The sequence below is a fragment of the Prinia subflava genome, chromosome 4 (genome assembly GCF_021018805.1).
Source record: "Prinia subflava isolate CZ2003 ecotype Zambia chromosome 4, Cam_Psub_1.2, whole genome shotgun sequence".
In the NCBI taxonomy this organism is placed as follows: domain Eukaryota; kingdom Metazoa; phylum Chordata; class Aves; order Passeriformes; family Cisticolidae; genus Prinia; species Prinia subflava.
The window spans coordinates 24,953,788-24,980,813 of NC_086250.1; the positions used below are offsets into that span (position 1 = coordinate 24,953,788).

At 38.8% G+C, this 27,026-nt stretch overlaps 1 protein-coding gene across 18 annotated transcripts in view; it reads right to left on the bottom strand.

The window, feature by feature from the left end:
- Positions 1 to 2,192: 2,192 nt before the first annotated feature.
- Positions 2,193 to 27,026, bottom strand: part of ATF7IP (activating transcription factor 7 interacting protein) — an 80,122-nt gene continuing 55,288 nt past the window's right edge. For 17 of the 18 annotated variants that reach the window (XM_063396114.1, XM_063396131.1, XM_063396127.1 and 14 more), the window contains 5 exons: positions 16,987 to 17,065; positions 12,381 to 12,560; positions 11,315 to 11,500; positions 8,962 to 9,071; positions 2,193 to 7,570 (listed from right to left, as the gene is read on the bottom strand). In XM_063396114.1, coding sequence (XP_063252184.1) covers positions 7,154 to 7,570; positions 8,962 to 9,071; positions 11,315 to 11,500; positions 12,381 to 12,560; positions 16,987 to 17,065 — 972 coding nt within the window. In that variant the 3' untranslated portion in view covers positions 2,193 to 7,153. The remainder of the gene's footprint in view (positions 7,571 to 8,961; positions 9,072 to 11,314; positions 11,501 to 12,380; positions 12,561 to 16,986; positions 17,066 to 27,026) is intronic. The other variant, XM_063396113.1, reaches the window with a different exon arrangement.

The following is a 27,026-nucleotide window of genomic DNA, read 5'->3' on the forward strand; positions in this document are numbered from 1 at the left end:
GCAGTGAGCAGTGTTCTTTACCCAGGGCTTAGATACTTCCACCTGCAGGAAGTGGAGCTGTGTGGCACCTGTGATGTGCCCATGATGTGACAAATATGCCTGAAAATGGCAGCTCTGCCTTCCTCTCACCTTGTGCTTCCTATCCTGAGGTATGACCTGCTTTGTGCTCCAACCCTGAGTTGTGGGAAAACATAGCTCTACTTTTGAGAGTCCCTTTCTGTAAGTAAGTATTTACACCAATGGGGCTTTGTGAGCCTTTGGACTGTGACTATTTTTTTTGCCTTTGGTTGTGCTGCTAAAGGCTGCTACATTACTCTTGCTGTGCTGTACTTTGTGCTTCCTTTGTTGCCAGGCCAGCCAGTGTTGATCTGCCAGTCCTGACCACAGCAGCTGGGTCCAGCTCCTCTTCCCCCCACTGCTGCATCAGTGACCAGAGGAGGCTTTGATAGGGTTGCATGGCCCAGTAGGCAGGTGCAAAGGAACTGACAGCTGCATGAAGTTTAAAGGTCTCTGAGTATCTTACTTCCTTCTGCAGATCCCATTTGGAATAAAAAAAAGGAAGGTATGCTCTAAGTAGAGGATTTGTGGCAGAAGTGGCAGGTGGTTGTGATAAATCTCTCTTGCCATAATGAAAATTCCCCTTCAGTCAATGCCTAGAGGACATGACTCTTCTCAGCAGGACCATCAAAATTGTCACATATAATGCAAACTTTCACGTGCTTTACCATTCCCCTTTTCTGAAACTCAGTAGCAAACTCACCCCTCCTGGTTCTAGTGGTCATAGTCTGCAGAGCCTCAGCTCTATCAGGGGCCACAGTCTGTCACAGCATCCTCTCTCTGTATGAGGAGACAGCTGGCCAAGGTCTTATCAGTGCCTGCCCAGGCCAGGCTGCACAGTACTTCAGAGAGAAACCAACATCACTCCTTTGGCAGTGTCCTGGTGCTGTGCTGCTGGCTCAGATTTGCTTCCCACTCAACTGCTGGGGTTTTTTGTTTCCTTAGTAAAAGCATCAGTGGTGTGCAGAAACAGACTTTGCTGTTTGTACATTCTGCTCTGGGGCAGTAGTGCTTACTTCCAGACCTACCATGGAGTGTGTACCAGAGCTACTCTGCAGCAAACGGTGAGTGTTCTGCAGGTTCACATTCTCACTTTGCTTTTCTTCAGCAGGAACCTCAATTACAGCAGTGCTTGAGCAGAGTAGTTATGCTGTATTTGATGATAAAGCATAGGTTCTTCACTATGTGCAGTACATACACTCTAAATAGGCAGTTTGAGAAATTCCAGACTTTCAAGTGGGATTGTGCTGAGGCATCACTTCACAAGAGTGAGTCCATCATCTTCTGGTCAGTGACTTGAAGCAAATTTTAGTAAGTGCATGGAAACTAATTATAACCATCACAAATTAATTATATGCTCTTGAAGTACAGGCTTAGCACTAACTCAGGGTAAGGCATGCCAGCAACTCCATGTTCTAAGTACTTTGAATTCTCTACAATTTGGCAGCAGAGTTGGGTCTAAGAGGCAGATTTTCCCAGACTGCCTTCTAGTCCAGCTGTTAATTGGTCCCAAATGAGTTGCACAACATCCGCCATGGTCATCACATGTCTGTTCCTGGATTTTACCCTTGAAGCAGCTGTGTGGGGAGCCCTTCATGATGCCTGCACTGAAACACGCTTTTATTAATTCTGATTTCATTATCCCTGAATATCATTATTCCTGATGCACTTCATGCTGTGCACAGCAGCTGATCCCTGGCCAGGTGAGTGGGCCCTCATGCTTGAAGGGTGCTCTGAAAAACTCCTGTACTTTGTCCAAAGCCTCTTGCTGAAAGAATGACCATTGCTTCAGAGGTCAAACCCGGCATCTTGGAGGACAAGGAGAGCAGCACCAGCAACTGGATTTCCATTCTTCTATTCTTCTGAGGCAACTTTGGGGGTGCAAGTCACTTTATTCTGTCTGTCCATGCTTTGCAGAAATGCATGGAAGGTACCTTTCCAGAAGTTACAGCCTTGCTTTGCTTCTGTGAGGGCAGCACCATGCATTTGACTTCCTGGGAATGACCAAGGGCCAAGCCCTTGCTGCTCAATGTTACTGTTACTCAATGTTACTGAAGAGGAGGAGCAGGCTCTGGGCTCTTATTTGAGAGAATTGCCTCCTGAGATGTCAGGAACTAAGCACAGATGACTCAAAATGTTAAAAATCCAGTAGTTTTATTTCAAAGTATAAATTCCAAGCTTGTCAGACAAAACCCCACTACAGTTAACACAGACACACACTAATCTACAGTACATACAAAAATGGGGAAAGCTGGCAACTACCCAGTTTAAGTTGGACGTTAAATCAGTCCTACATTTTTTCTTTTGTATTTACAAGTCCAGCTGCAAAACAAAACAAGAAATGAGATTTGGAGTTTTCCAACAAAGGATTTTGATAGCCAATAAATTACTAAAGCTGAACAGGAATCCCTGAACAACTACAGCTATCTTATTTACAGCTACACCCAATTAACTTAAGACAGCAGTACAAATATATATATGTGTATGTATATGTATGTGTGTGTAAACACACACATCTATACATATATATAGGCGTATGTATATAATAGAGAAGAAAAGAATGCTCAGCCTGCCTAATGACAATGAGAAAAATGCCTTTTTTAACTTAAAAGGGAATGAAAAAGGAAAATTTACTGATTTGCTTTCTCCTAGCTAGCCTTAATTTTTTCCTTCTCCTCTCAGAAGGTTGTTTGGAAGGAAACAGATTTGCATGGCAGGGCTGGCTTAGTGTCATTTGATCTCTTCTCCCTCCAGTGTTTTCATACAATGCCCACCCCTACCCAAATCAACAAATTTAAAAAATATATATTTAATATATCAAGCTTCTATTTAAAATATCTGCATAGATATTTTTGACAAAAAGAGAATATTCAAAGAGTGTATAAGAAGGCAGAATCACAGCTTGATTTTGTACAGTGTATGCAATACTCATCCTGGGAAATGGCTGCCTCAAGAACAGACATGACCCATCCCTACATATTCTTTATTTACTGTACATTTAAGACAAACAGCATCAAGGAAGGGCTGAAGTGGCTATTTATGTTACAGTACCAAATGATGTTCAGATCTTATTACTGAGCTGAGTCATGGTCCCAGTGAAAACTGAGGGGTTTTGCCTTTATTTTCAAAGGAAGCAGGGTAAGACCCCTTAATTTTACAGGGAGAACGCCATGAGTGTTTCCAGCCTTGTGCTAAAAACCTTGGGAATGCGTGTGTCAGTGCTTGTGCTCAATGATTTAACATGGCCAAGGGCAGCACAAACAATTCCAAGGAGCGACGTCAGACCAACACATAGGGAAGCTGCTCAGGGCATGGAAATAATTACAAGCTGAGAAATCTGCATCCTTGTGTTTTCTGAAGCTGCCACTGGAGACAGTACAGACGCTATACCTGCAGTTTGCCCCCTCCTAGCATTTATGTTTTTGTATCCAATGAAGTTTTTTAGCCATACTGCAATATAGAAGAGGTCAGTGAAGCTGTAACTAGGAGAAATGCAGAACACCATTTTGCTATCAGCACTCCACAGCAGGGCTCCTCTCCAAGTAGATGAACTAACTCAAATAAATTTCAGCCTAGACATCCAGATGCCCTTGTATCACACAGAGAAAATAACTCAAACCTAAAACACACCAGAAAGTAAATGAGGATGGAAAACACCGCTGTATTTAATGCTGTTTGCTAAAGCACAGGCAACTCAGTCCAAGGCAGTACTGCTGAAATGTCATGTACTGAAAGGCAGCAGCAAAGCACAGAATCACAGAATTCACACTCAAGAGTCAGGAACAACTTTATACCAAGCTATTGAAAGATGGAAAAACTTGCATAAAGTGCAGAGAAGAAACCAAACCAAACACTTCCTTTTAAAAGCCATATAAAAATCTTTAGTGTATTTAAAAGCAGATTATTGGAAGGCTTCAGCAATTGACTCTTTTCATTAGTGAAGAGATCAGTCTAGAAGCACAGTATTAACACACCTGTACTGAATGTTGCCAAATATTTTGGTAATACTTTCTTTCAAATAAAGTCTGTCAATGAAACAAATTGTTTCTGATTGATTGTTGCTAGCAGAAAGTTTCTCAAAAGTATTAATCTTTCTGGGAGGTAAAAGATAAGAAAACCATCAGCCACTCAACTACATGGGAAAAACTATGAGGTAAGGAATTAAGTACTACTCATGTTTGTGAGCAAACTCACTGCATAGATCTGCTCCACAGTGACAGTGACTGCACAAAACTGGATTAGTTCTCTCTTTGGGCATCAGTGATTTAGGGACCAGCTCCCTTGGAGGTCTCCACGCCAAACGAGGCTCCTCAAAGTCAAGCCATGCTTTATTACATACTTCTCCACTAATACTTGCTCAAGATACTGAAATCAGACCTGTAACTGCCCTGCTGGGACGAAACAACAGGGAAATGATCTTTCACCCCAGAGCTGCGATGTCTTTGGTCAACAAGGGTGTCTCACAAAATCCTGCCAAAACCCCAGAACTGCTGCCACACAGACCAGAAATTGATCTGTTAAGACAGAAGCCAGTTTTTACAGTCAGTTCAGTGAAGAACTAAATCTTTAGTAAATAAAATGAGTCTTCTTTCTCTAATGATACAGCCCACAAAACCTCCAAATGGAATGGACAGACCATCCCTATTAATACCTCCACTGGAGCAAAGAAAATACTCTAATGCAGAAAATACTCTAATACTCTAATTTCACCCTCTGCCTATCCCAAAGCAGATAAAACTAAGAACAAGGGATATCTAAATGAAAGCTCAAGCTGTAACAAAGCTCATGTTTAGTTTGGGCTGGAATCACAACTAAATAAATGACGTAAGTTCTAGGTTGTATCCTCATGTTTATTTTAACTTTCAAACCATAAAATTTCATAGTACTGATATGGCAAATAGCTCTTTGGTACCACCTCACAGATACATTAAAAATTGCCCAAGGACGACAGCCATCAACTGGAAAAAACTGTTCTAATCTCTATTACAGAACTCTTTATAAGAACCCAAATTTAGTCTATTTCCATAAATAGACTAAATGCATTATCAAGTAGTTATTCCTTGAAATAAGCAAACAAAACATTTACTTAAAAACAGAAAAACTCAAGGCATTTTTGATAATTGGCACCAGAAGTACAGGGACAACTGCAGTTCAAAGGAAAGGCTACCCATTGTTCATACACAGCGTTAACCTTCTCTGAGGATACTTTGATTTAGCCAGAATTTTTGCTTGCCCAAATCAACAGAACTGCTCTACTTTTAAATGCAAGTTTCCATACAGAGCATATCCATTACTCACCTGAGAGAAGTGACACTACCAGCTACATGAAGTAGTGCAGTAAACTAGACAGAGGTCTACACTGCCATTTCTTTCAGAGTAAAGGTTCTAAAAAAAGGAACAACATAGAACCCATAACTTAGCGTATTTCATCAGCCCTGTCTGGGGATTTAACTTCTCTGACACTTCTTCATTATTGCTTCACACTTCAACATGTTAGTTTTGAGAATGAGAGCTTTGAGATGGAAAAAATGTCATACTCTGCAGCTTCGCTATATGGTGGATTAAAGAAACTCTTCCTCCTCTAAACTCACTGTTTCATTCTATTGGGCAGGAATGCAACTGAAAATTAAAACCTTGCATCTGCTTTCTTGTCCAGGTGCATTACAATTTTGTTCTGCAAAAAGCAAGTTCAACATGTGGGGAGTGGGGGAGATGCACCAGTTTCTTTTCTCAGCTCAGAAACATCGTGAAAGCACTTACTAACATTTGCAATTGCTCACAAAGTTTAGGCGAGTGACTAAAAGTTTCTAACTCCCTTGGCTGTGTTTGCTTTCTGCAGAGACAGGCAGGTGATGGGAGAGAGAAGCACCCTAGGAAGCCAGCTCCTCCTTTTGTACTCACTGAACATCCAAATGAGTGCAAAGGAGGTAGAAGCTTTCATGGCACCACACCACAGGGGTTTCTTCTTTGGCTGAATTGCAGCATACAGCTTTTCCAAAAGAACCATGAAAGGCTCTGATGGAAAATCATGTCTGTATACTCAATATTCTTGATAGGACAAAAACAACTACTCAAGAATTACAGTAGGGAAAGGGTTGAGTGATACTGCAGATAAGAACAAATTCACCATCAGCAGATGTTACTTTCTTGTCTTTACACAAATACTAATTACTGCAGGCCTTGGAAAATGAGAAGCACTGATGAAAGATTATTAGGGTAAAGGGAAAAATAACTCCAAGCAAATAAAAGAACACCACAAGGTATTCTGGCTACATTTTATTTCTGAAATGATTCTTTAAGGCACAAAAGAAATCTAAAAAATAGGGCTGGATGTATGAAGGGAAGGACAGAGAAATTGTCTGAACTAGAGAGGTGTGAATGCAGTCTTTACAATCCAGTTTCAAATCTGATCTGGGAATGCTCCCAGAGTGAGTAGGGGAGGATGGTGAAAATAGAAGAGCACTCTTACTTAGAAGAGGTAGGAGGTTGTGGGATAATTTATTATTTTTTTTCTACCACCTCCAAATTTACATGGGTTCCTGGCCAGACTCAAGTTCCCTTCCCTCCCCTCAGAGAGCTTAGTCTGTAAGTAAGACCAGATCACTCGAGCCTCCAGTACAAAAAGTGAGACTTTGAATCACCCTTCATGTGACAGCATGCTCACAGAACGCTGGGGGGATGAGGCAGATCGTTCTTGCCCTTGTGTTGGTGTTTCAACAGACATTACAGATGTGTGTTTTACTTCAGACAAACGGCAATTTACTATTTTATTTCCACTCTGAAGCAGAATCCCAGGCATTCACAATGCTCTTGGATAAAGGATAGTAGGTATCTAGGTAGAACACTGGCATGGAAGGAAAAACAAAATTTTCAAATGGCCAATGACATGAACTATTTAGAAAAAACAGGCTCTCTTGCTGCAGGCCAGACTTTATTTTTCTTTTGGTTCTGAATGCATGTAGTGTATCACACAACTGTCTAAAATAATCCTGCAGAGTGGATTTAAAGGTGAATTACATGCACGGGATCAACTCCTCCCAAAACTGGGTTAATTCTTGATCGTAGGACAGGTTCAAAGGGTCCAAAGATCTCTAATTTAACTGCTCTGGGAAGAGATCACATCTGTGGACTGGGGGTCACAGAAGGGTCCAAAGCGTCCATAGATATCCTTAGCTCGGACTGCAAAGTAGTACTTGCTGCCAGACACAAACTGTGTCAGAGTGCATGCCATGGGCAATGGCAGCGCCTTCACCTCCCCAATCTTCTTCCACTGCGAGGGCATGGTGGCACTGGGGTCCTCGTGGTAGGCATACAGGTGGTAACTGTCCACAGTGGCACAGCTCCGGTCCACCTCCATCACGCTCCATGACAGCACAATCCCATTCTGGCTCTGTACCCGGGCCAGCTTCAGCTGTGGCTTTTGAGGTGGAGAAGTGTTGGCAGCTTCGGGGGGCAGACGTGGTGGCTGTGGTGCCTCTGGAAGTGGGGCAGGATGTACAGGGCGCGGTGGCTCCTAAGCAGCATAAGAGTAATAAGGGAAAGGTCAGAATCTACAGCAATGGAATGAGGCATCATTCTCCAAGTAACTGGAAACAGATGAGCTTGCCATCACTCAGCCATCACAACTCTCAGTCCTGTGTGCAGAGGCAAGGCACCAGCAGCAAATTATGAGAAGGGGTGGGACCAAGAATGCCATAAATTCTTAAGTTATTCTCATATAAATCCCTAGTTGTGCAAATTATCATTGCCACAGTAATTTCCCTGTATCTTCTTTGCTTCCCAGCCAAGAGGGGATGAACTCAACACTGTGCCCTTTACCAGGACTGAGCAAACAGATTCACCATGACTTTCAGCCAATCTATGTTTGAGCTGCTGGTCCCACATTACCCAACACCCCGGGCAGGGCATTAAGGTGACAGCTCATCATCTTTTCTACAGACAGGTATTCAGTCACAAAAGGAAGAAAGGGCAATAGTGCCACATAGATTCTATCACCTTAAATTGATCACAAAAGCTCAGCCTGACTTTCCAGAAAAATTTGAAATGAGGCCACAAATGTGTCTTTCCAGTGTTATTCCTTTTTTATACAGTCCTAGGTCTCTCACTTATGTTAGTTAAGATGAATTTAGGAATGTGGTTACAGTGCTTTGAGCCTGAGATCTTTCAGGTTGGAATCTGGGGCAGTTTTTGGCATCCTAAGTGTTCTATGTGATATTTGCTTCATTTATTCTTATTATTTATCATGGGAGAGGGCATTAAGTTGATGGTGTCTAGATTGAATGGTAAGCCACCTTCTTGGCAATATATTTACCATTTCAAGACACCATAAGTAACGTGACTGCCCAAGAGCGAGTGTACAAGCAATGTATTTGAAATTACATTAAGAAAATTAAAAAATTATTGAGAAAATGCTCAAATTCTTACCAAAACGTGTTTTAAGTGATGCAGAAGTAATCACCCTCAACACTGACTAAAAACCTCTGGAGTTTGGGAGTTGGCACCCTTGGAGTTTTGGTCTGTACCTTGTTCTCCTACTTCAGTTTTGCAAACAGCTGTACTGAAAACTGGTCACCCAATCCACAGCCAAACCATGACTGAACATTTTACTGGCAGTTCTTCTGTACCCTTGACTCCATGAGTCACCTGCAGACAACTCATGCACTGATGTTCAGTATGTTCTCCTGGTAATCTGGAGAAGACCAGGGTGAGCTAACAGACTGCACAGCTTTTACCATTCTGATTGTGGGCAGGAGTTGCTGTGGGTGACTGGGTGGTGCTATGTATGAGAACTGGCTGAGAAGTGTCAAGAAGGCATTTCACTGCTCTGCAGCTCACACTAAGAGCAGCCTGAGAGTCCCAGTGCAGAGACAAGGCTGTACGTTGCATCAGGAAAGCCCCACTCACAGTATGTGCTTGTGGTGGTCGATGGTGCACCGTGAGCTGAGGAGCTCCAGAGCCCAGAGCCAGCCCATTGTTCACCACGTAGGCCGTCTGAGGCATTCGCATGGTCACACCTGCAAGGAGCACAATGAACACTGTGAGCATTCAATACTTACAGGCAGCTAAACATAATATTGGAAGACCAATTCCTTGGTTCAGTTGGCAGAAGCCAAATTTCAGACAGACTCCTCCAGCTGCCACCAGACTGATGAAGCACTGTGTAACAACAAAATCCCCTCCCATCCCCTGAAGCTGTAAAAATGAGAGAGAGCAAACACTGTTGTTTGCAGAGCGGACAGAATGTTGTTTTAGTACTTTGTAGCATGAAATGGGTGAGGAGGAGAAGTGTGGGAGATACAGGGAGATTAAGTATGAAAAGAACAATTACATAATTTTGGGATTCAGAACGGAAAAGAGAAATGCTACTGCAGCACAATGTTATCATTGTCAATTGTTATCATCACTCAGCAGGCTGTGCTGTGGATGGCACTGAAAGCAAAAAAATCTAAGTCACTGTCCAAGAAGCTTGTCCTCTCTCACAGAACAGACTCCATGATGAACACTACTCACAGGCATCACCATTTTCAGTCATTACCACAGCAAACTGACCTGCCCAGCAGGAATAAACTAGACAGTTTTTATAGCCTTGTAAATAATATCCAAAACTCTTGCCAACTACCAAGTTTTCATTCATTTTATACCACATCTAATTCTTTCAAGTAATGCTTTATCTATTCACTGTTGGAACATGTATGCTCCGTGAATGCAAAGCTTTTGCTCGTTGTTAAGGATTGCCCAGGTTGTCCCTCCATTTCTATCTAGAAATACAAGATCTGGAGCAATCTCTATGATGCCCTGGTTCCACACTGGTGTGAGACTGAAGCATTATGATACTCTAGAAGACAGAACAACACATTATCAGGAAACCACAGCTATTGTACGGCAATTTCTTCTCTTGATAAACACTCATCAAGCTACAATCCATAGGAGATGAGTGTCAGAAGCGTCTGTGTAATCCGAGGCAGGGAGCTCAGAGTGCTGAATCTTAACGTTTTAATTATAAAGTGCTAAACATTGGATAGGTGCTTTATATCTTTTTCTTATTGGAATCTCTTTAAGAAGCTGATGAAGCTGTGTGAACTGCTGTGGGATAAACAGTCACCTGAGATGGCTATTTCTCCTCTATGAGAACCTGGTAAAATATGCTGGTTTAGTTCTGTCTCAGGAAATTACAACCATCTGAAGATGGTCAGAAATGCCTTAATAAGATATAAGATACAAATACAGCATCACCTGTAGGTGGGGATACTATTCACTTGAGGCAGAAGTACAGAACTGCAATTTGTGAAACACTTTGGATGGGTTCTCACAATCCAGTCAATTTTTCAAAGACAAAGTGCAGCAATCTTACTCAAGAAGCATCTGCTACTGGCACTAAAGACTGTTGCAATGATAATATAAACCAATATACATCAGTAGCAGCATCATTACACCAGGACATCACAAAAGTAGGTGCATACTCATAAAACAGGGAAATTTATGTTAAACATAAAGGTGTTAAAATAACCATAGTGCAGAAATTGTGGGGAGCAAAAAAAAGACAGTTAAAATCCACCACTTTGTAAAAAATATATCATTTAAGTTCTTTATTTTTGACATCTATTACTCATTTCAGAAAATGAGTTTACTGCTAGGAGGAAGTATCAGTTATGCATTTACAAAGTCAAGGGGAACTTGCCAACATCTCTATTCAAGGCAACTCAGGCATGTATCAGTTTCTGATAAATCCGGTGACAAATTTCATCTCTTCAGGTCTTGAGAAAGGAAGGAAATTTGCTGAGCACAGGACATCAGAGATTGTTAAGGAACTACACTAGGATGCCTGATAGAAATGTAACTTTTAGACAGGAAATCAAACATGATTTTCTACATAAGTATGCTTTAAACTTCCGCCATAATTAAAAAATGGTGTCTATCTTTCTCAGAGCAGTGGTGCTTGTCATATTACCTTCCACTGCCTTGTAAAGTATGGGACATGTCAACCACAGATGCTTAATCGGCAGAACTAGAGCCTAGGTTAACTTAAATCCAATTTTTCCTCATTCACATAGCTGCAAGTAGAATTTATGAGCAGCCTAAGAATTTTCTCAAGTCTGTAAGCTGGGAAAAAAAAAAACCCTAACCTCTTTAACTAGGACCAGTAGCGTAAAAAGACCAAACAGCAAACCCAAATCAAAAACCTAAATGCCACATCCATCAGGTAGAACATCCTAAGCTGTATCACAATAAGAAGCGCATGGAAGGGATCATCCCCTACCTCCAGTCTGTGGGGTGACTGGCCTTAAGCCTGGGCTGGTCATGACAGCTCCTCTTCCAGGATTCTGAGCTGGTGGTGCAGGAATAGTGGTATAGACCACCTGATGGTTAGTAGGTGTTCTTGGGATAGGAAGCTTGGGAACAGCTGGAGCCATGGGCCGATGAGTTACATTCACTGTTGGCGAAGCTGAAAAAAAGAGCACACCCTAAACCTGAATTCCATGACTCAAAGCCATATGCCTATTCCAGAGTATACCTCTCCTTTGGAAAACAGATTCACCTGAGACATGTAAAATAAAAACTGTCTTTGTCTGTTTTCGGTACTGCAAGAAAAGCAAAAACAGCCTAAACAGTATTTTCACCTGAAATATTCAAGTCAATATATATACAGCTTCCTAACAGAAAAGATAAATATAATATCTCCTCCACTCCCACAAAAGTCCTGCATGTAAGGACAGTGGAAGAATATAAAATCCACCAAAGAATCTGCAGAACCTAGCAGTCATAAGGTAATTCCAATGCCAACTAATCTTCAGCAGTCATATACAGAAAAAGAATCAATAAAAAAAAAGAGGACCTATGTTTCTTTAGAAAGGGATAAACATAACCACACTACAAAGTAGTATTTAACTACGGCTAGAACTTCAGTGTCAGCCTTGCCATTCCCTCTGCCAAAAGAATTAACTGCAAGTGCACAGGGACAGATGCAGGAGTGATGCTGACAATGTTTTTTCCCCCATTACTTAATGAAGGTACAGGTTTCTTCTTCACTATTACCAATAATAGTATATTTAATAATTTCCATGACCATCCTTAGCAGGATTTCTTCCTCTCCATGGTATTAAATTGATCCTGAATACTTTCCAAATCAATAGCAGTATAGCTCCCCTTCATAAGTTCAAAAGAAAAAAATGTTATGTGAAACTTACTAGCATGAAAGATTATGAAGTGACTCAAACATTCTGAATATTCACTTTAAAAGATTGGCACAATGTAGAACACACAGTAGTCTAGTTCAAGAAAAAAAGCAGCCACTGCACTCACACACTGATGTCAAATGAAGTTACCTGTGGGTAATACATGGATGGTGGTCTGGGAAGGGCCACTTGTTGGCACACCTGGCTGCTGCACAGGGCTTGGCTGCAAAGCTGGCAAAGGCTGCAGGGGTCGAGTCAAGGGCTGGTTGGGTATGTTCAGTCCTGTTACAGGTGCCTGGCTCTGGTTCTGCTTTTGCTTCTTGCCATCTGCTTCAAAATAAACAAAAGATACAGACAATAGCAAACAGAAATTTTAATTTCTGAATCAAGCACCACAGAGTTTTAAAATCCTTTCCTCCCTCTTCTATTTAGAGACTGGTGAGGATATTCCAAACATGACATTTCTCTGGCCTTTTTTGCTTATGCAAATAAATCTGCAGAAAACTCATTCAATTCTCCTTGCTTTCATCACAGCAATCTCCCCTGCCCAGACATACTCTGCAATGTTTTATTCTATTATCTTGAAGTCTGCATATTTCATAGCAATTTGGAAACACAAATTCAATGGAACACTATGCCGAAGTCTTTAAAAGTTTCTATTAAAAAAATCCTAAAATCTTTAAAGGCCTAAACACTGCACTACTCAAATTTAGTTCCCTACGTAAGTCTTGTCTACCTTTGATGCTTACATCTTTTTATTTGCTGACTCTTTCCTTTGTTCAATCTATTAGTCAGTCCTCTTGCTGCTATTTTGAATTTTCATGATATTTACTTAAAAAAGGGGAAATCACTTTATTATTTATAGAAAACTTTAAAAAGAAAATTTGTTTTATCACACTGACACCTTCCTCAACATGACGTACTGACTTGTGATACTGACAAAAATTGCCTGTATCTGTAGTTTACTACAGCAATACCTTTTCCTGCTTTAGTTTATTTGTGACTATATAAAATATTCATTAGAGTGTAAGTCTGTCTCTAATCAAGATTTTGCACAAGTTGAATAAAGAATAATTGAGAAGCTTTCATCTGGACATTAAAGCAGTAATGGGCAGAGGAGGCAGCCCTGAAGAACTAAAAAATACAAGATAAAAGAGTAGATTTTAAGGGCAGTCATTTAGAAGGATTCTTCCCTAATACAACTGTACATGCATCAGCCACTAATTACGTAAAAGAGTATAGACTATAAAGATGAAACTATGTAAATACTCATTTTACTCTTGAGAAAATGTAAAAATAAAGTGAGGACCACATTAAAAATGTTCAGTTAAGTATACCAACTAGATTTTAAAGCATTAAGAACAGGGTTAATGCTGGCATAGTGCAAAATGTTGGGGTTTTTAGCAGTTTGAGACTATTTTGATGGTCTCATTGAGCTGTGTTTAACACTAGCTGCTAACAGCTTGAAGTAGCAGTGCCCTTCACAAACTGCTGTATGATTCTATGAAACACAATTACAGAATCCAGAATCATCAAGGTTGGAAGAGACCTTCCAGATCATCTAGTCTAACCATCAACCTAGCCCCAGCATAATCACCCTCAGACCATATCCCTAAATTCAAGACCTCAAAAATAAAACACAGTATGAACTTCAGCCCACGTTGTCTTTCTGTAGACTCAACGGCCAAGCTATTTCACTGAAGCCACTGGATGAAAATATACTGTTCTTTTTTTTTTTCCCCAAGTCTGTAAAAGGAGTAGTGAAGGGATGCTCATTTTGAAAACAAAAGTTGAGATCCTTTCTGCTCTTTGATCAACTAACAAGCCTTGTGGCTGGTTCAAGCTTCTTTTATTGTCCACGATTACGAGTAACAGAATTAGGTTTACTTTTTATGTGGGTGACAATGCTGTAAAGAAAATAATCAGGAACTGAGTGTTCTCAACAACACTATGTAAGTGTTGCTCTTCAATCTGAATTAGTATTGAGCCAATACTCCTGCAGAAAACACCATAAGGCTGAAAGTATTTTCTATCCTGAGGTTGTAAAAATCCAGGAGAAAATAAAACCTGCTCCAGATTTGCTGTCAACAAAGTGCAGCGGAAAGAATATTTGGCCAAAGGTATATAAATGCTTATGATGACACATAAGCTGTTACAAGTGTACTCTTCCTCTGTTTAATCTTGAAGTTATTATCAGAATACATTCCTGAGAAACTTGCTCAAAAATCCTAGTGCTGTGTTCTCAGCTGCTCAGTTCTCAGTTCTAGTGCTGTGTGGTGAAACTCAAGCTTTTATTAGGGTTTCCAATGTTTCTACAGCTTATATATAAACCCACTGACCTCTCACACAAATTCTATATTTGAACTAATCTGCTTTGGCTTCATACTATCAGCTTCTGCTTTGCAGTGAAGAGACACACAGGAGCTAATCCAGTACGAAAGTACTCCACTAACCTTCCTCCTTACGGAAGGACAATATTCTAAGACCTTCCAACTAAGGGGAAAGAATCTCAGAATATCCCACTGCATAAATTGTTAAGATACTGGCTCCAGCCCAACAAAGAAACTGAGAAAGAATTAAGCTGCAATGGAGCTATGACTCTGTAGCACTCCTACCTAGAGAAGCAGTCTTACAGTTGTATGTGCAACTGTGGTATTGACCTTTTATGGCAATTGTGAGGTGAACATCTACTTAATGCAACTAGGAGGAAAAAAAGCTTTCTGGAAAATGTTTCTATGTTTTTCAGAAACTTACAGATAGAAAAATATTCATTGAAATGTATTACAATACTGTGACATGCTACTGTAAAATAGAACACAAATTCATTTTAATCTATCTGCTGTGTGTCTTTTATAGAGTAATAAATAGGACTGGGGAGGATAACCTTACCTGACAGGCTTGCACAATTCCAAGGCAACCACCTTTTTATCTTTTTGAGAACTAACCCTCAAAAGAGATGACACTGATAAAAACTTGATTGCCTCAGCCATTTTGCCACTCTGCTCATCAAGTCAAAATCCTGGCTGAAAAGGACCTCTGGTGGCTGTGCAGTCCAATTTCTTGTTGAAGCTGGACTGTCAATAACAATTTATTCAAATGGTCTGTAGCTTTTCCCTGCTGAATCTCACAAACACTCAAGAGGACAGTTTCTACCATCCCTCTGTGCAGCACTTTGGTGACTTCTTTCCTCCTCAAGCTGAACTTGAACTTTCTGAACTTGTAGTTCATGGCCACTGCCCCTTAGTGTATCATCTGGCATTACTGATGAGATTTGTGCTCTGTCATTTTTATAACTATCCTCCAGGTAGCTGTAGGCTGCTCTTACATTGGCTCTTGCTTAGCTCTTTGCCAAACATACCCTGGTCTGTTGATCTCTTCTCACAGGTCATGCACTCCAGGCCCTCACTATCCTGACACCATCAGTGGGGGCCTCTCCAGTGCTACCACTTCTGAGTTTGAAGAAGAGGGAGCCAAAACTGAACACCCTATTTCAGCTGTGGTTCCACTAGTGTCAGTTTGGGGAAATACTTACACTGAAATGAGAACACACTGTTGGCTCATACTCAATTCACCGTGCACCACATATCCTCCACTGATAAGTGAACCAGACAGTCAGCTATCTGAATTGCATCATGCTTCCCTAATACTTGTGTACCTCACACACTCCCTTTTTGGTGATAACGTCACATGGAACTGTTCAAGGCCAGGCTGGATGGGGCTTTGAGCAACATGGTCTAGTAGGAGGTGTCCCTGCCCTTGGCAGGGGGTGTTGGAATGAGATCACCTTCAAGATCCTTTCCAACCCAAACCATTCTATAACTATGATTTCTTTCTCACTGGAAGAGATGCCAAAATGATTTTCTACATTTGTGTAATACAAATGCAAAGCAAGTTAAACTATTAAAAATGTAGCACTTGAATGCACAAGCTAGAGAAATAACTATCAAGGTTGTCCAGAGGAATCAAACTTCTTGGTGGCTGGACTTGAGAATGTAATACAGGGACATGCATTTAGAGACCAGACAGAATGCCAATTTTACCTCCAATAGTAGAAATACATTTTTTCCAATGAAAATGACAGCACAATACATGGTCTTAAGCAGAGACTCATTACTTCAGTGAAGTACTATCACTCTTCACTAATCCAATGCTAACTATAATTAGACTGGCCTACATTTACACACAAGACTTATATAAAAAAATGTGTTCTTTTAAATGATGAAGTGCAGCCAAACTGCCAAAGTACATAACAGCACAACGATATCTGTTCTGCTCTTAGCATACAGTCCTAAAGCAAACAACAGTTTGCACTTGGTCTTTAAACTCTTGCAAACAAAGTGTTAGTTAAACAAAAGATTAGAAGCTGTAATACTCTAATGCATAAATATCCACTGTAGAGTTAAAAGGTCATTAATTATAATGAGTAAATAGAACAAATAAATACATCTAGAATAACTTTCGGAAAGATCATCAAGAACTCAAACATCTCAAATTACTCCCCAAGCCTGAGATATTTAAGCACAAATAGCACTAATGTTTAAAGTAAATGAATGATAAAACTTTTTATGACTGTAACAAAATTTCTTTTATTTAACACCTAACAGAATTTTTTTAACTAGAGTCCTACCTAACTGAAACACCAAGGAAAAAAATACAGTAAGCAGAAACAGAAGTTCGTGCCTTTCTGCCATTCACAGGATGAAATAACACTTCTAGTTCAATTATCCCTGCAGCTAGGAAAGTATTTTTCACCCACCTTGACAACAGCTGTCATCCTCTTCATCCAGTGTAAGATCAATGACACCTCCTGATTCACTTCCTGTGAATTTCCCGCTCTGAAAGACAAAACTCCTTCGTTTTGCAAAAGCAAATCCAGGGAACACATGTGGAAAAGGGGCACATTGAACATTCAGAAGAAGAGGTCTCAGAATTGACACTTATTAGAAAGGAACTGAGCAAGAGTTGAAATGAACAAGAGCAGGTAATTTCAGCCGAATATCTCAGGACTTGAAAAATGGGAGATAACCCAACGACTGTACTGCAGTAATAAGTACTGAAGTATTTTCAGCTTTGTAAGGAGTAAGAACCCCTGATGAATAGTAGAATATTGCTGTTTTACAGGTAAATGTGTAACAATTTGCTGTTATAAAGTTTATTTCAACTAGGACTCCTAATGTTTTAATCTGGTTGTAACCTGTCTTTTACTCTGTAGTGGCATAACTTTCTGACAGAGCAGCCATTAGGACAATACATTACTTGAGACAGCTTTGCATGTGTATTTATAAAGACACTGACTTCATGTTAAAAAAAAGGGAAAGCTACACTGGAACTTGTATGCTTACAAAACACATCAAAAAGCCATCAGAAAACTCCAACTGTATTCAGTAATTTCATTACTATATTCTCACCCATTATGACAAACCTTAGCATTTATTATTCTACATACAAATCTATTTTTAACCTTCTCTTTAGAGGGCATAAAGGGATCTTTTAAGCTATTGCCCAGGTTAAATGTTTTAACAAAACTCCCTAGAAGACACCAAACAAGATTTATCTTCTACATCAGCTGCTGTCCCTTGGCTGGTCAGACTGTGGAGATCACCAACATTTTCCCTTACGTGATGAGAAAAATATGGTGGAATTCTTATATATTTCTGTGGTTTTAAAGGCACTTACTAGAAAAAAAATCATGATTATGAGTTCTACTTCCTTAAACTTGCTACAAAAATTGAGGTTTCTTCTTTTTGTTGTTGTTTTGTGGAAGAAAGTCCAACTTAATGTTGGACTGAACTGCTACAGATTTATGCATTAGAGTCAACTTAGGACAGACAAAGAGTTACAAAAGCACCATAATAATCAAAAATCTTCAAGCAATTAACATGGAAAAAAGCGTAAGTTATCAGACCCACATGGTCTCTAAAAATGCTGGCATGATACACCCTAGGAAGAGATTTTTCTTGCAGTCAGATGGTGACAGATGCACAAAGCCTAAGCATTGAGATTATCTGCTCTATGACCCTTCATTTGGGTAAAACTAAGCTTTTAAGGAAGTCTGAAAGGTAATTCTCACAAAAGCAAGGTTCTGAGGAGAGACAAGAAGAGGTATCATACAATTACTAAATGCAAGCAGAAGCTGCCCGAATTATCAGTCACTGAATTTGGAGTGCCTGACATGACAGTTCTCTTTATTATCCATTAATACAACCTGTTTCTTTCTGCCTTTAAGTTCTGATGCTGCCACTGATGAAACTCTGTTAATAAAATACAATACCAAATTTAAGTAAGAATTATCTCCTTATGTTCACAGGTGATAGAAGAGATCTCTATAGGGACTCATCTTTCCTGTACATAAGAGAAACATATTTCAGAATTATTAACCACAGAACTCTTCTGTTGAGTGGTTGCTATTTAAAATACTTTATAGCTTCAGGTTTCTTAGCATGATGAGCTGATTTAGCCACTTGAAGCTTAAGAAAAAGGCACATTAAAATAATCAATGATAAATCATTTTGCATAAAGTCAAGAGGAATTTCATTCCAACGGGATGATCTTCCCAGTCAACAATGTGTATTTTGAACCATGGCTCTCTCTGCCAGGAGAAAGCAGATTGAAAAATGGAGAGGGAGATTTAAAAGGAACTAGAGATTTAAAAGGAATTAATACCAAACTATTAATTTCTTCCCACTAAAAAATACATTAGTCTGAAGTAATCTCCTTTCAATTCTTCCTCTGCAAGGAAATCAAAATCCTTATGAAAATACTCTGTATGACAGCTAACTGTTCTGAAGCCCTACTTGACTGTGCCTATTGAGAGAGTTCTTTGAATTTCCAAGTCAGCAAGTGTCAGAGCATGCATGCATTTATTTTGATGTGTCTGGAAGGCCAAAATCTTGAGTTAAGTTAAACAGGAAACTATTAAATAAACTCAGCCAACAAGATCTCATACATGCAATTCTAAGGAAGAAAGACCTCTTGGACAGCCACACTATTCAAGGTTTTTTATCAAATGACCCTGGACAACAATCTCCTTAACGGGAGCCATCCAGAAGGAGTTAGGCTCTTTCTTCAGCCCACCCTAGAAGCTACAGATGTGCAGGGCAACCTTTGAGCAGAGCTCTGGGTACACGCCCAGTCCTGGTTCCAAGACACACATTCCAGATACTCCTAGCAAATGCTGTACTCAATACACAGCACATCATGAAGTCCTGTATCCCCAGCCTCCCCAGCTAGATTCACTTACTTCATCAACCATGCATTTCCCTCAAATGAAATTTAGGGCTACAGGAAAATCTTAAGGAAACTTGAAAAGCCAAAAAGGCTGAACACTGTGTTTCCTACCTAGAGGAGCATGGTGTAGGCAGGGTATTCCCACACAAAACAGACTGCTCATTATGCCTCTGATAAATGTCAGGATTTTGACTATTTGCAGCACCCACCTACACTCATAAGGAGGATGGGGAGTATCCATTTCTATATCCATATCTATATCTATAGTGTTGGCACACACAGTTTTCAGATATCTCACAGTTTGTAGATATCTCAAATTCGAGAATGAAAAGGAAATTTAGGAAGAACTGGCAATCAGGTGTTAGAGGACTGGTCCACACTACCTTCCCATGGCAAAATTAAGCATCTCCATGATCTGAGAGAGCAGCTTTTTATCACCTTGTCCCAGATGTTTCTGGAGTACTGACAGCACCAGAATGGTTAAGACCTACAAGTTTAACCACAGGGCATCATCTCTGTGAAATGCAATGAAGAGTTTTCCGATAATCCTGTGCCCAACTAAACAAGGAAATAAAACTAACCCTCTTTTTAGTATCATGACTATTTCACCCAGGAATTCTCTCAGGGAAATTTTTGTAGTACAGGGACTTTTGAAAACTTCAGTTTACAACAGAACTATGTTTGAGGAAAGACTACAGAGAAACAACTGCTCTTTTCTTCCTTAAAAAGGAAGGAATAGAACTCTTTAGAAAAGACTGCCATGTTACACATTAGAAACGGAGATTCAGATGTGGTGCTCTGAGCAAAATTAGAACCCAACTTCAGAATGCTTGCAGCCCTGATGAAGTCAAGAGGGAACCTGGCACTGGACTTTCAGTCTCATATGAACAACACTTCTGTTTATGTCAAAAACTGAAACAAGAGAACAAGTCTTTCAGTTCCTAATACTAGATTTCAGCAAGCATTGGGGTAGAAACTGGTAAAGAAGAAAAGTGTAGTCAAAGCATTCTGGTCTGCTATCACTTTTTAGCTATCTCCAAACACAGGAAGCCAACAACATGAAAGTGCTTCAGCTGATCTCTGCAGAAGAACAGATGATGCCATCTTAACACCTTTCAATCAGTGCAGCCACAGTAGTGAAATAATTAAAACCAATAACCAAAACTTCAAACATACGCCTGATGGTTTAGTTCACATACTGCCTAGAAAGTCTTAGCAACAAAGGATTCACACACCTTAGAATACAAATAAGCTGGAACAAACAACCACGCCAATATAAAGTGATCTATATATATTTCAAATGTTGCAGTTATAAATAACAAACACAAAACCAAACAAATCCAACCACAGCAAACAAAATCACAATTCCACAAGTCAATGTGTCATCATTTGTCAGAACCACCGCATCCGTCTCCACACCAAACAGAACCTGTACTTAAAACTGATTTTTTTAAAACAGCATCTGGGCAACTTCTAGTAACCTAGCAAAAAAAGCTTACACTGAGATTTAAAAGAAATGCAAACTACCAAACCCCCTTTTCCATCCTTTTCCAGCTCATGTATCTTAACGTATGTGCCTTTAAATTCCATGTAAGTAGAAATCCTCCAAAATACTGTCATTTACATTGCCATTTTGGACCTGTGTTAATACAGCAGGTGAGCAAAGCTTGTATAGCCTGAAAGTAGCAACAACATAACCTGAACCATCCAGTTAATCATAACTGTATCTGAGCTGCCTCAGTTTAAATATCTCTACTTTCATGTGGCAGTTAGCAGTGTAATAATCTTAACACAAAACAATGAAATGAGAAAAGTGAATTAAAAATGGTATTAAAAATTCAATCTAAAAAGTCCCACTCTGAAATGCCAGTTTTAAATACATATGTAAAAAAAATTTAGGAAGAAAGTAAAGAAAAATACAAGACTTCATCTTTTCCTGACTTCCCAGTTTTAATATGGCCACGTTTAGTCTTCAGCTGGTAGGTGCACTTCAAATTGCATTTAAAATGTTTTGCATAAAAGCAATGTGTCCCGTAACCGAACATTTCATACAGAAATCTAGTGTAGATCCAGCCCCAGACAACACATGTAACTTGGGAGTTGAAAGGCAAGACATGAGGTGAAGTGGGGGGAGAGGACAGAAAGGTACAACTAAGAGCAGAAACAAAGGTGAAAAAAGGAAGCAGGAGGAAGAAGAAAGGCAGCAGGGGAAAGGACAGTAACAAGCCATGCAGCAACTGAGCCTGAACCACCACAAATATGGAAGGATGGTGTAGTGCAAAGTTACTTTGCTAGTCCCAGTGTTGTGCATTTTTCCTGAAACAGCCCATTAAGAAGGCCCTTCACATTTACAATCTTGATCTGTTTTGAAAAGTGTGTCCTTTAAAAAAAAGCTTGTCAAATTGCAGCCCCTCTACCCCAGCTGCTTTAGTCTGCAGTCATGTGCACACCTACTGCAACTGCCAACATGAAATGATCTGTTTGTGTCAGATACCCCAGGCAAGCATCTAACTTGGCAAATGTGAAGACAAAGTATTTTAATGGCAAGCATAGAACTTGTGAAAGCAGCAACTGAAAGACCTTAGAAGAAAAGGCAAAACTGAAAGTGTAAACACTTAACCCTTTCAAGTATCTGAGTGAAACGTATCAAGGCCTGAAATAGACATCATAACCTCATCTAACTTCCTCTTTATCAGTTACATGAAAACTGCTTTATAGTGAATATGGAAATTAAAACAATGAAAAGTATGCATAATATGAATGCAACTATTCAAATTTATGCATTTTTCATACTTTGTATTAGAAAGTGGTATTTCTAAGTGTTCTACTAACTGCAAAACTTTCATTTAAAACTAACATTTTCAGATTGTCTTGACCATGAAAACTACTAGAAACAAGACTTGTTTTTAATTAACTAAGCAAAATCTGTTCATATTTTAATAATTACACTTCAATGCAAGGTTTTCTACAAAGCATCAGTAAAAATTACCTATGCTCACAATTCCATGCGTTTTTTACTGCATATGCATAGGCACCATAACATCTGCTTTCTTCCAATCCAAGCCACTAAAGTCTTTTTAAGAAAGGATGGAAGTACTGAGAAATAGATGGACTGACAAATAAGATACACTTATAGGGATAATTGCTAGGAAAAAAGCAGCAATAATACAGTTTTCCTTGAGAAAGAAAATAATTAGACATAGACATTGACTAAAACCAGTGTCATATGGTTATTAAAGAAATTTAAACAGTAAGTATAATAAAAAAGGGATTCTTAGAGGTAATAAAAATCATGGAACTTGTCAAAAATGGACAAATACGGGGTCACCTGAACTTGACGTTACAATTAAGATTTGTAATAAAACCAATGTAAATGTTTTACAATTAGAAACTTTTTTCCTTCTATTGGAAGACTGTCATAATATCCCCTATGTCGCTGACTGCAGTATCAAATAATTAATCTACACACCAGCAAACAGTATATAATAAAGGGGAATCAGAAGGGCATCAGCCCCGCAATAAAATGAAGGGTAGTCTCTGGTGTTCAAGTGATTCTTCTGTTCAAATGAAGCAGTTTCCTCATCTGCCTCTAGAAAAGCAGGGACATTGAGACAGGCTAGTACCATTATATATGTTTTTCCACTTGCAGAGGCCATTTTACAGTGTTGTAAAATACACTGGTGTGGGAGAAAGAATATTATTTTAGCTTTGCTATCCAGCAACTTTTTCAGATCATTACTGCTGCAAATTAGGTTGATTCATAATTTGCAATTTTGAAAAGAAAGAGAAAGCTTTTTTACAGACACCCATCCCCACTATTTTTTTGTACTTCAATACCAGAAGGAAAACAAAGGTAAGGAAGGAGACAATTTAAGGACCAAAGCACATACTGGTAGACATGGCATTGAGAAAAGAAGTTATCTCCCACCATAACTGCAATTGTGAAATTTAACACAGAAAAAGTTAAAACACCATGGCACATATGCACCAATGGCAAACTACTGTGGAAAATTGGGAAAGAAACCTTTAAAGCTCAAATGGAACAGTTCAACAACATGCACATGTATTGTACCAAATGAAAAACCAAAACTTACAAATTGATATTTTGAAGAAAGTTCTGAATATGCACTTCTCTATTCACATATGATACATATGATTTAAAATATTTTGGTATTATATAACGCCATAGGTTCAGTTCCTCACAAAGAGATAGCAAGGTCATTGATTGTCATGCCAACTGCTTTTCATAAAGGAACATTTCAGTATGTAAAAGTGAAAAATTAAGGGGAAAAATACAACAATAAAAAATACATTGCAAAATAAAAAAAATAATTTCAGGGTAGTAAAGATCAAAATTCTGAATATTATGTCAGCACACTGACGCAGTGCAGACAAATTTATTAATAGTTTCTTACTTCTCTTTACATTGCAGAGTAAACTATAACAAACTAGAAAAAAATCTGGACGTTGTAAACCAGACAGTTCATGAAGCATTACACCATGACAATAATACATGACACACCAACGCGTTACATAATAGCAAAATCAATCTTAAATTATGGGGAGTGACATTAAAAATACATCTTGGGAACGGGATGCATGTAGAGAGGGTGGCAATACTCTTTTTGTATACATAATTATAAGGTCAATATTTCGAGTCATCTGTATACAAAATTACAGATTTTTAAGCAGTTGTGAAAACTAATTTTTTTATACATTTTTGAGCATATTTCAGTCACAGACTGTTCCAGTGTCAGATTTATCACTCCTGAAATGTTATTTTTTCCAATACAGCAGCTTCCATAAAATTGAAGTAATTATTCCAGCCTTACAAAGATGTCAGAAAATCTATACAACCAGGTACCAAATGTATTTGTCATCTCTTACCAAGATAAAAAGGAAAATGAAAATGTAATAAAGGAAAGAGTTTACCGAGATGAAAGTTTATACAAAATTTCACAGTGCTGCAATACATGTTTTGATAGTGTGTGGTTACATATTTGTGTAATACTCAAAAACATTTAGTTTAGCATACACTTTATGAGTTGCATTCACATGATCGCTCCATTCCCCTTACCCTTAACTGGTACTGTGCAACACTTCCTACAGAACAAGAACAATGCAAGCATGGGAAAAAATGAATAACCAGTTATAGTAACTCCTAAGTATTATATACCCTCTCCTTTCTTTGGTACAAAGAGCAGATGTTGGCTTGGCTACCCCTATTAACAAGAACACAAGTAAGAGATTGGTTGCCAGAATAGCTGGTTTTAGATGCTAGTAATCCTAGTCCCGATTAGAAGTTACAAAGAAACACTTAAAATAATGGTAGAAGTGATCTTCTACAGCTGTGATTCTCTTTCTCCTTTATCAGAGTTAAAAGGGTATATCATAAACACAAACATACATGCATGCACACACACCTCTTTACTGGTTCTTACTCTCTGAAGGTGAAACATCTACCTTATTTCCCCAAGACTCACTGACTCTTTCCCAACAGTATCATGTAGGATGGCCATCTTATTGAACAGTAAAAATATTTATAATACTTTTCAGATTAGTTTACTGCAGCTTTTAAAAGCTATTATCCATGCCTGGAGTAATGGCACAATCTGTGAGATTGTTTTAATATCTGTCCCAAATTTTTTGGCCTCAAATGACAAACCTGAGCCTACAATATACATTTACTCATTAAAATCTGTTTTCAGTAGCTGGGGGTAGTTTTAAGTAACACAGATACAGTTGGAGGGAAAGACAATCACTTTAAAAGTCACATGAGAACGGATTCACTTTAACTGCTTTCCTTTAAACAGCCATCCAATTCAGCAACATAATGTCCTGCTAACAACTGTATTATTTAGTTTTCTAATTAGTCTCTAGCAAAGGTTCCACCTCACAGATGAGAGTTAGTGGCATTTTAAAGAGCCCGAACATAACCCCAGGGTCAGAGACAAAAGTCAAGCAGCCCATTTTACATATATAACTATATATGTTTATTTTGAGTGACAAAACCATGAAATGCAAGGAAACGTTCATCAATAATGCTTCAAAAACACAGAATTAATAGCTGCTTATAAATTGTAAGCTGACATAACCACTTTGCTCACATTATTTCCCAAGAAACACTCAAAGTTTGTTACACATTGCAGAGTAAACAGATAGGAGTTATAAATATACTTTATTAATGTTTTACCAGATTCATTTCCAATAGTCAGCAAAATAGCTTAAATGAAACTACTTCAACCAAACAATCAAGGTATGTCAGAAACAACAGGAAATGAATAGGACAGTGGTGGACTTTTATTTAATAAACTAACAGTAGCTGCAAAGTGAAACACACAGATGAAATTTAGACTGAAAAACAGATTTACTACATAAGAGGAAAAGCTGCACATGAAGTAAGGATCAGGAAAAAAAAAAGACTATTCACCTGACCTGGTGTTATAATAAATATAATGCAAACATCCTTGGAGACTGACTTATGCCTGACATTCTCAACACATCAAATCCTGTTAAAATTTGTTCACTGTTATTTCATGTTACAGTGTAATAAAACTGCTTTAATAGATTCTCTCAGTATACCACAGCTATATTTATATATTACATATAATATATATAAATCCTGTACCTATAGCTGAGATTTGTACTAAAATACTTTAAAACCATTCTAAAGATTTGCTATATAATTAAAAATGCCTTTGCCTCTGTAACAATAACATTTGCCCCAATACAGTAAAATACAGCTTGTCATGTCATCAGAAATGCAACTGAAGGACCTGAGGCACTGGAGCCATTGGTAAAATGACTGGGACTGAGTAAGAGCCCTTAAATTTCTGCGTACACAGAAAAAAGATGAAGATTAAAAACTAACACAAGTAGTAAGATGTCCCCTTTGACATCCCTGCAGCCACTCCTGGAGCAAGAAGCAGAGAGAAAGGCTGAAAAGAAGAAACAGTCATACAGCAAAATCGCACTCCCAAGCTGCATACTGAAAACTCTGACTATACCGACCTAAACAGCAACTACTGAAAAGCTGTTCAGTTCAGGATAACGGAAGGTACTAGACTAAAATCACAAGAAACACAAGAACAAATTCAATTTCAAAGCATCCTTCCAATGCCTTCAGGTATTTGACACTCTGCACAGTGGAAGTCTTCACATGGTACAGAGAAGGGGCACATAAGCAAAGAAAATTTAACATGCTTTAAGATACTATGCCAACTTCATAAAAGCAAAAAGTAATTAAGGGAACCCCTTAAAGTAACAGCTGAGATTTCCAAACTTAACAGGAACACACAGGGAAAACAAGTTCTATATTCACAACACTGGTACCAAAGATGAATCATGAAAATGAGATGCAAAACTAAATTTATGGAAGCATGTTTGGTGTTTGGATGGTTTTGCTTTTTAGGGATTTTTTGCAACTAAATGAAACAGTCTTATTTTAGGAGAAGATCTAATTAGAAAAGTCAAGAATCATAGGAGATAAATTTGTTTCCAAGAATATTTGTTATATTCATATTTTTAAAGTGAATTTTAAATGATGACTGGCGATTTTGCATTAAATTT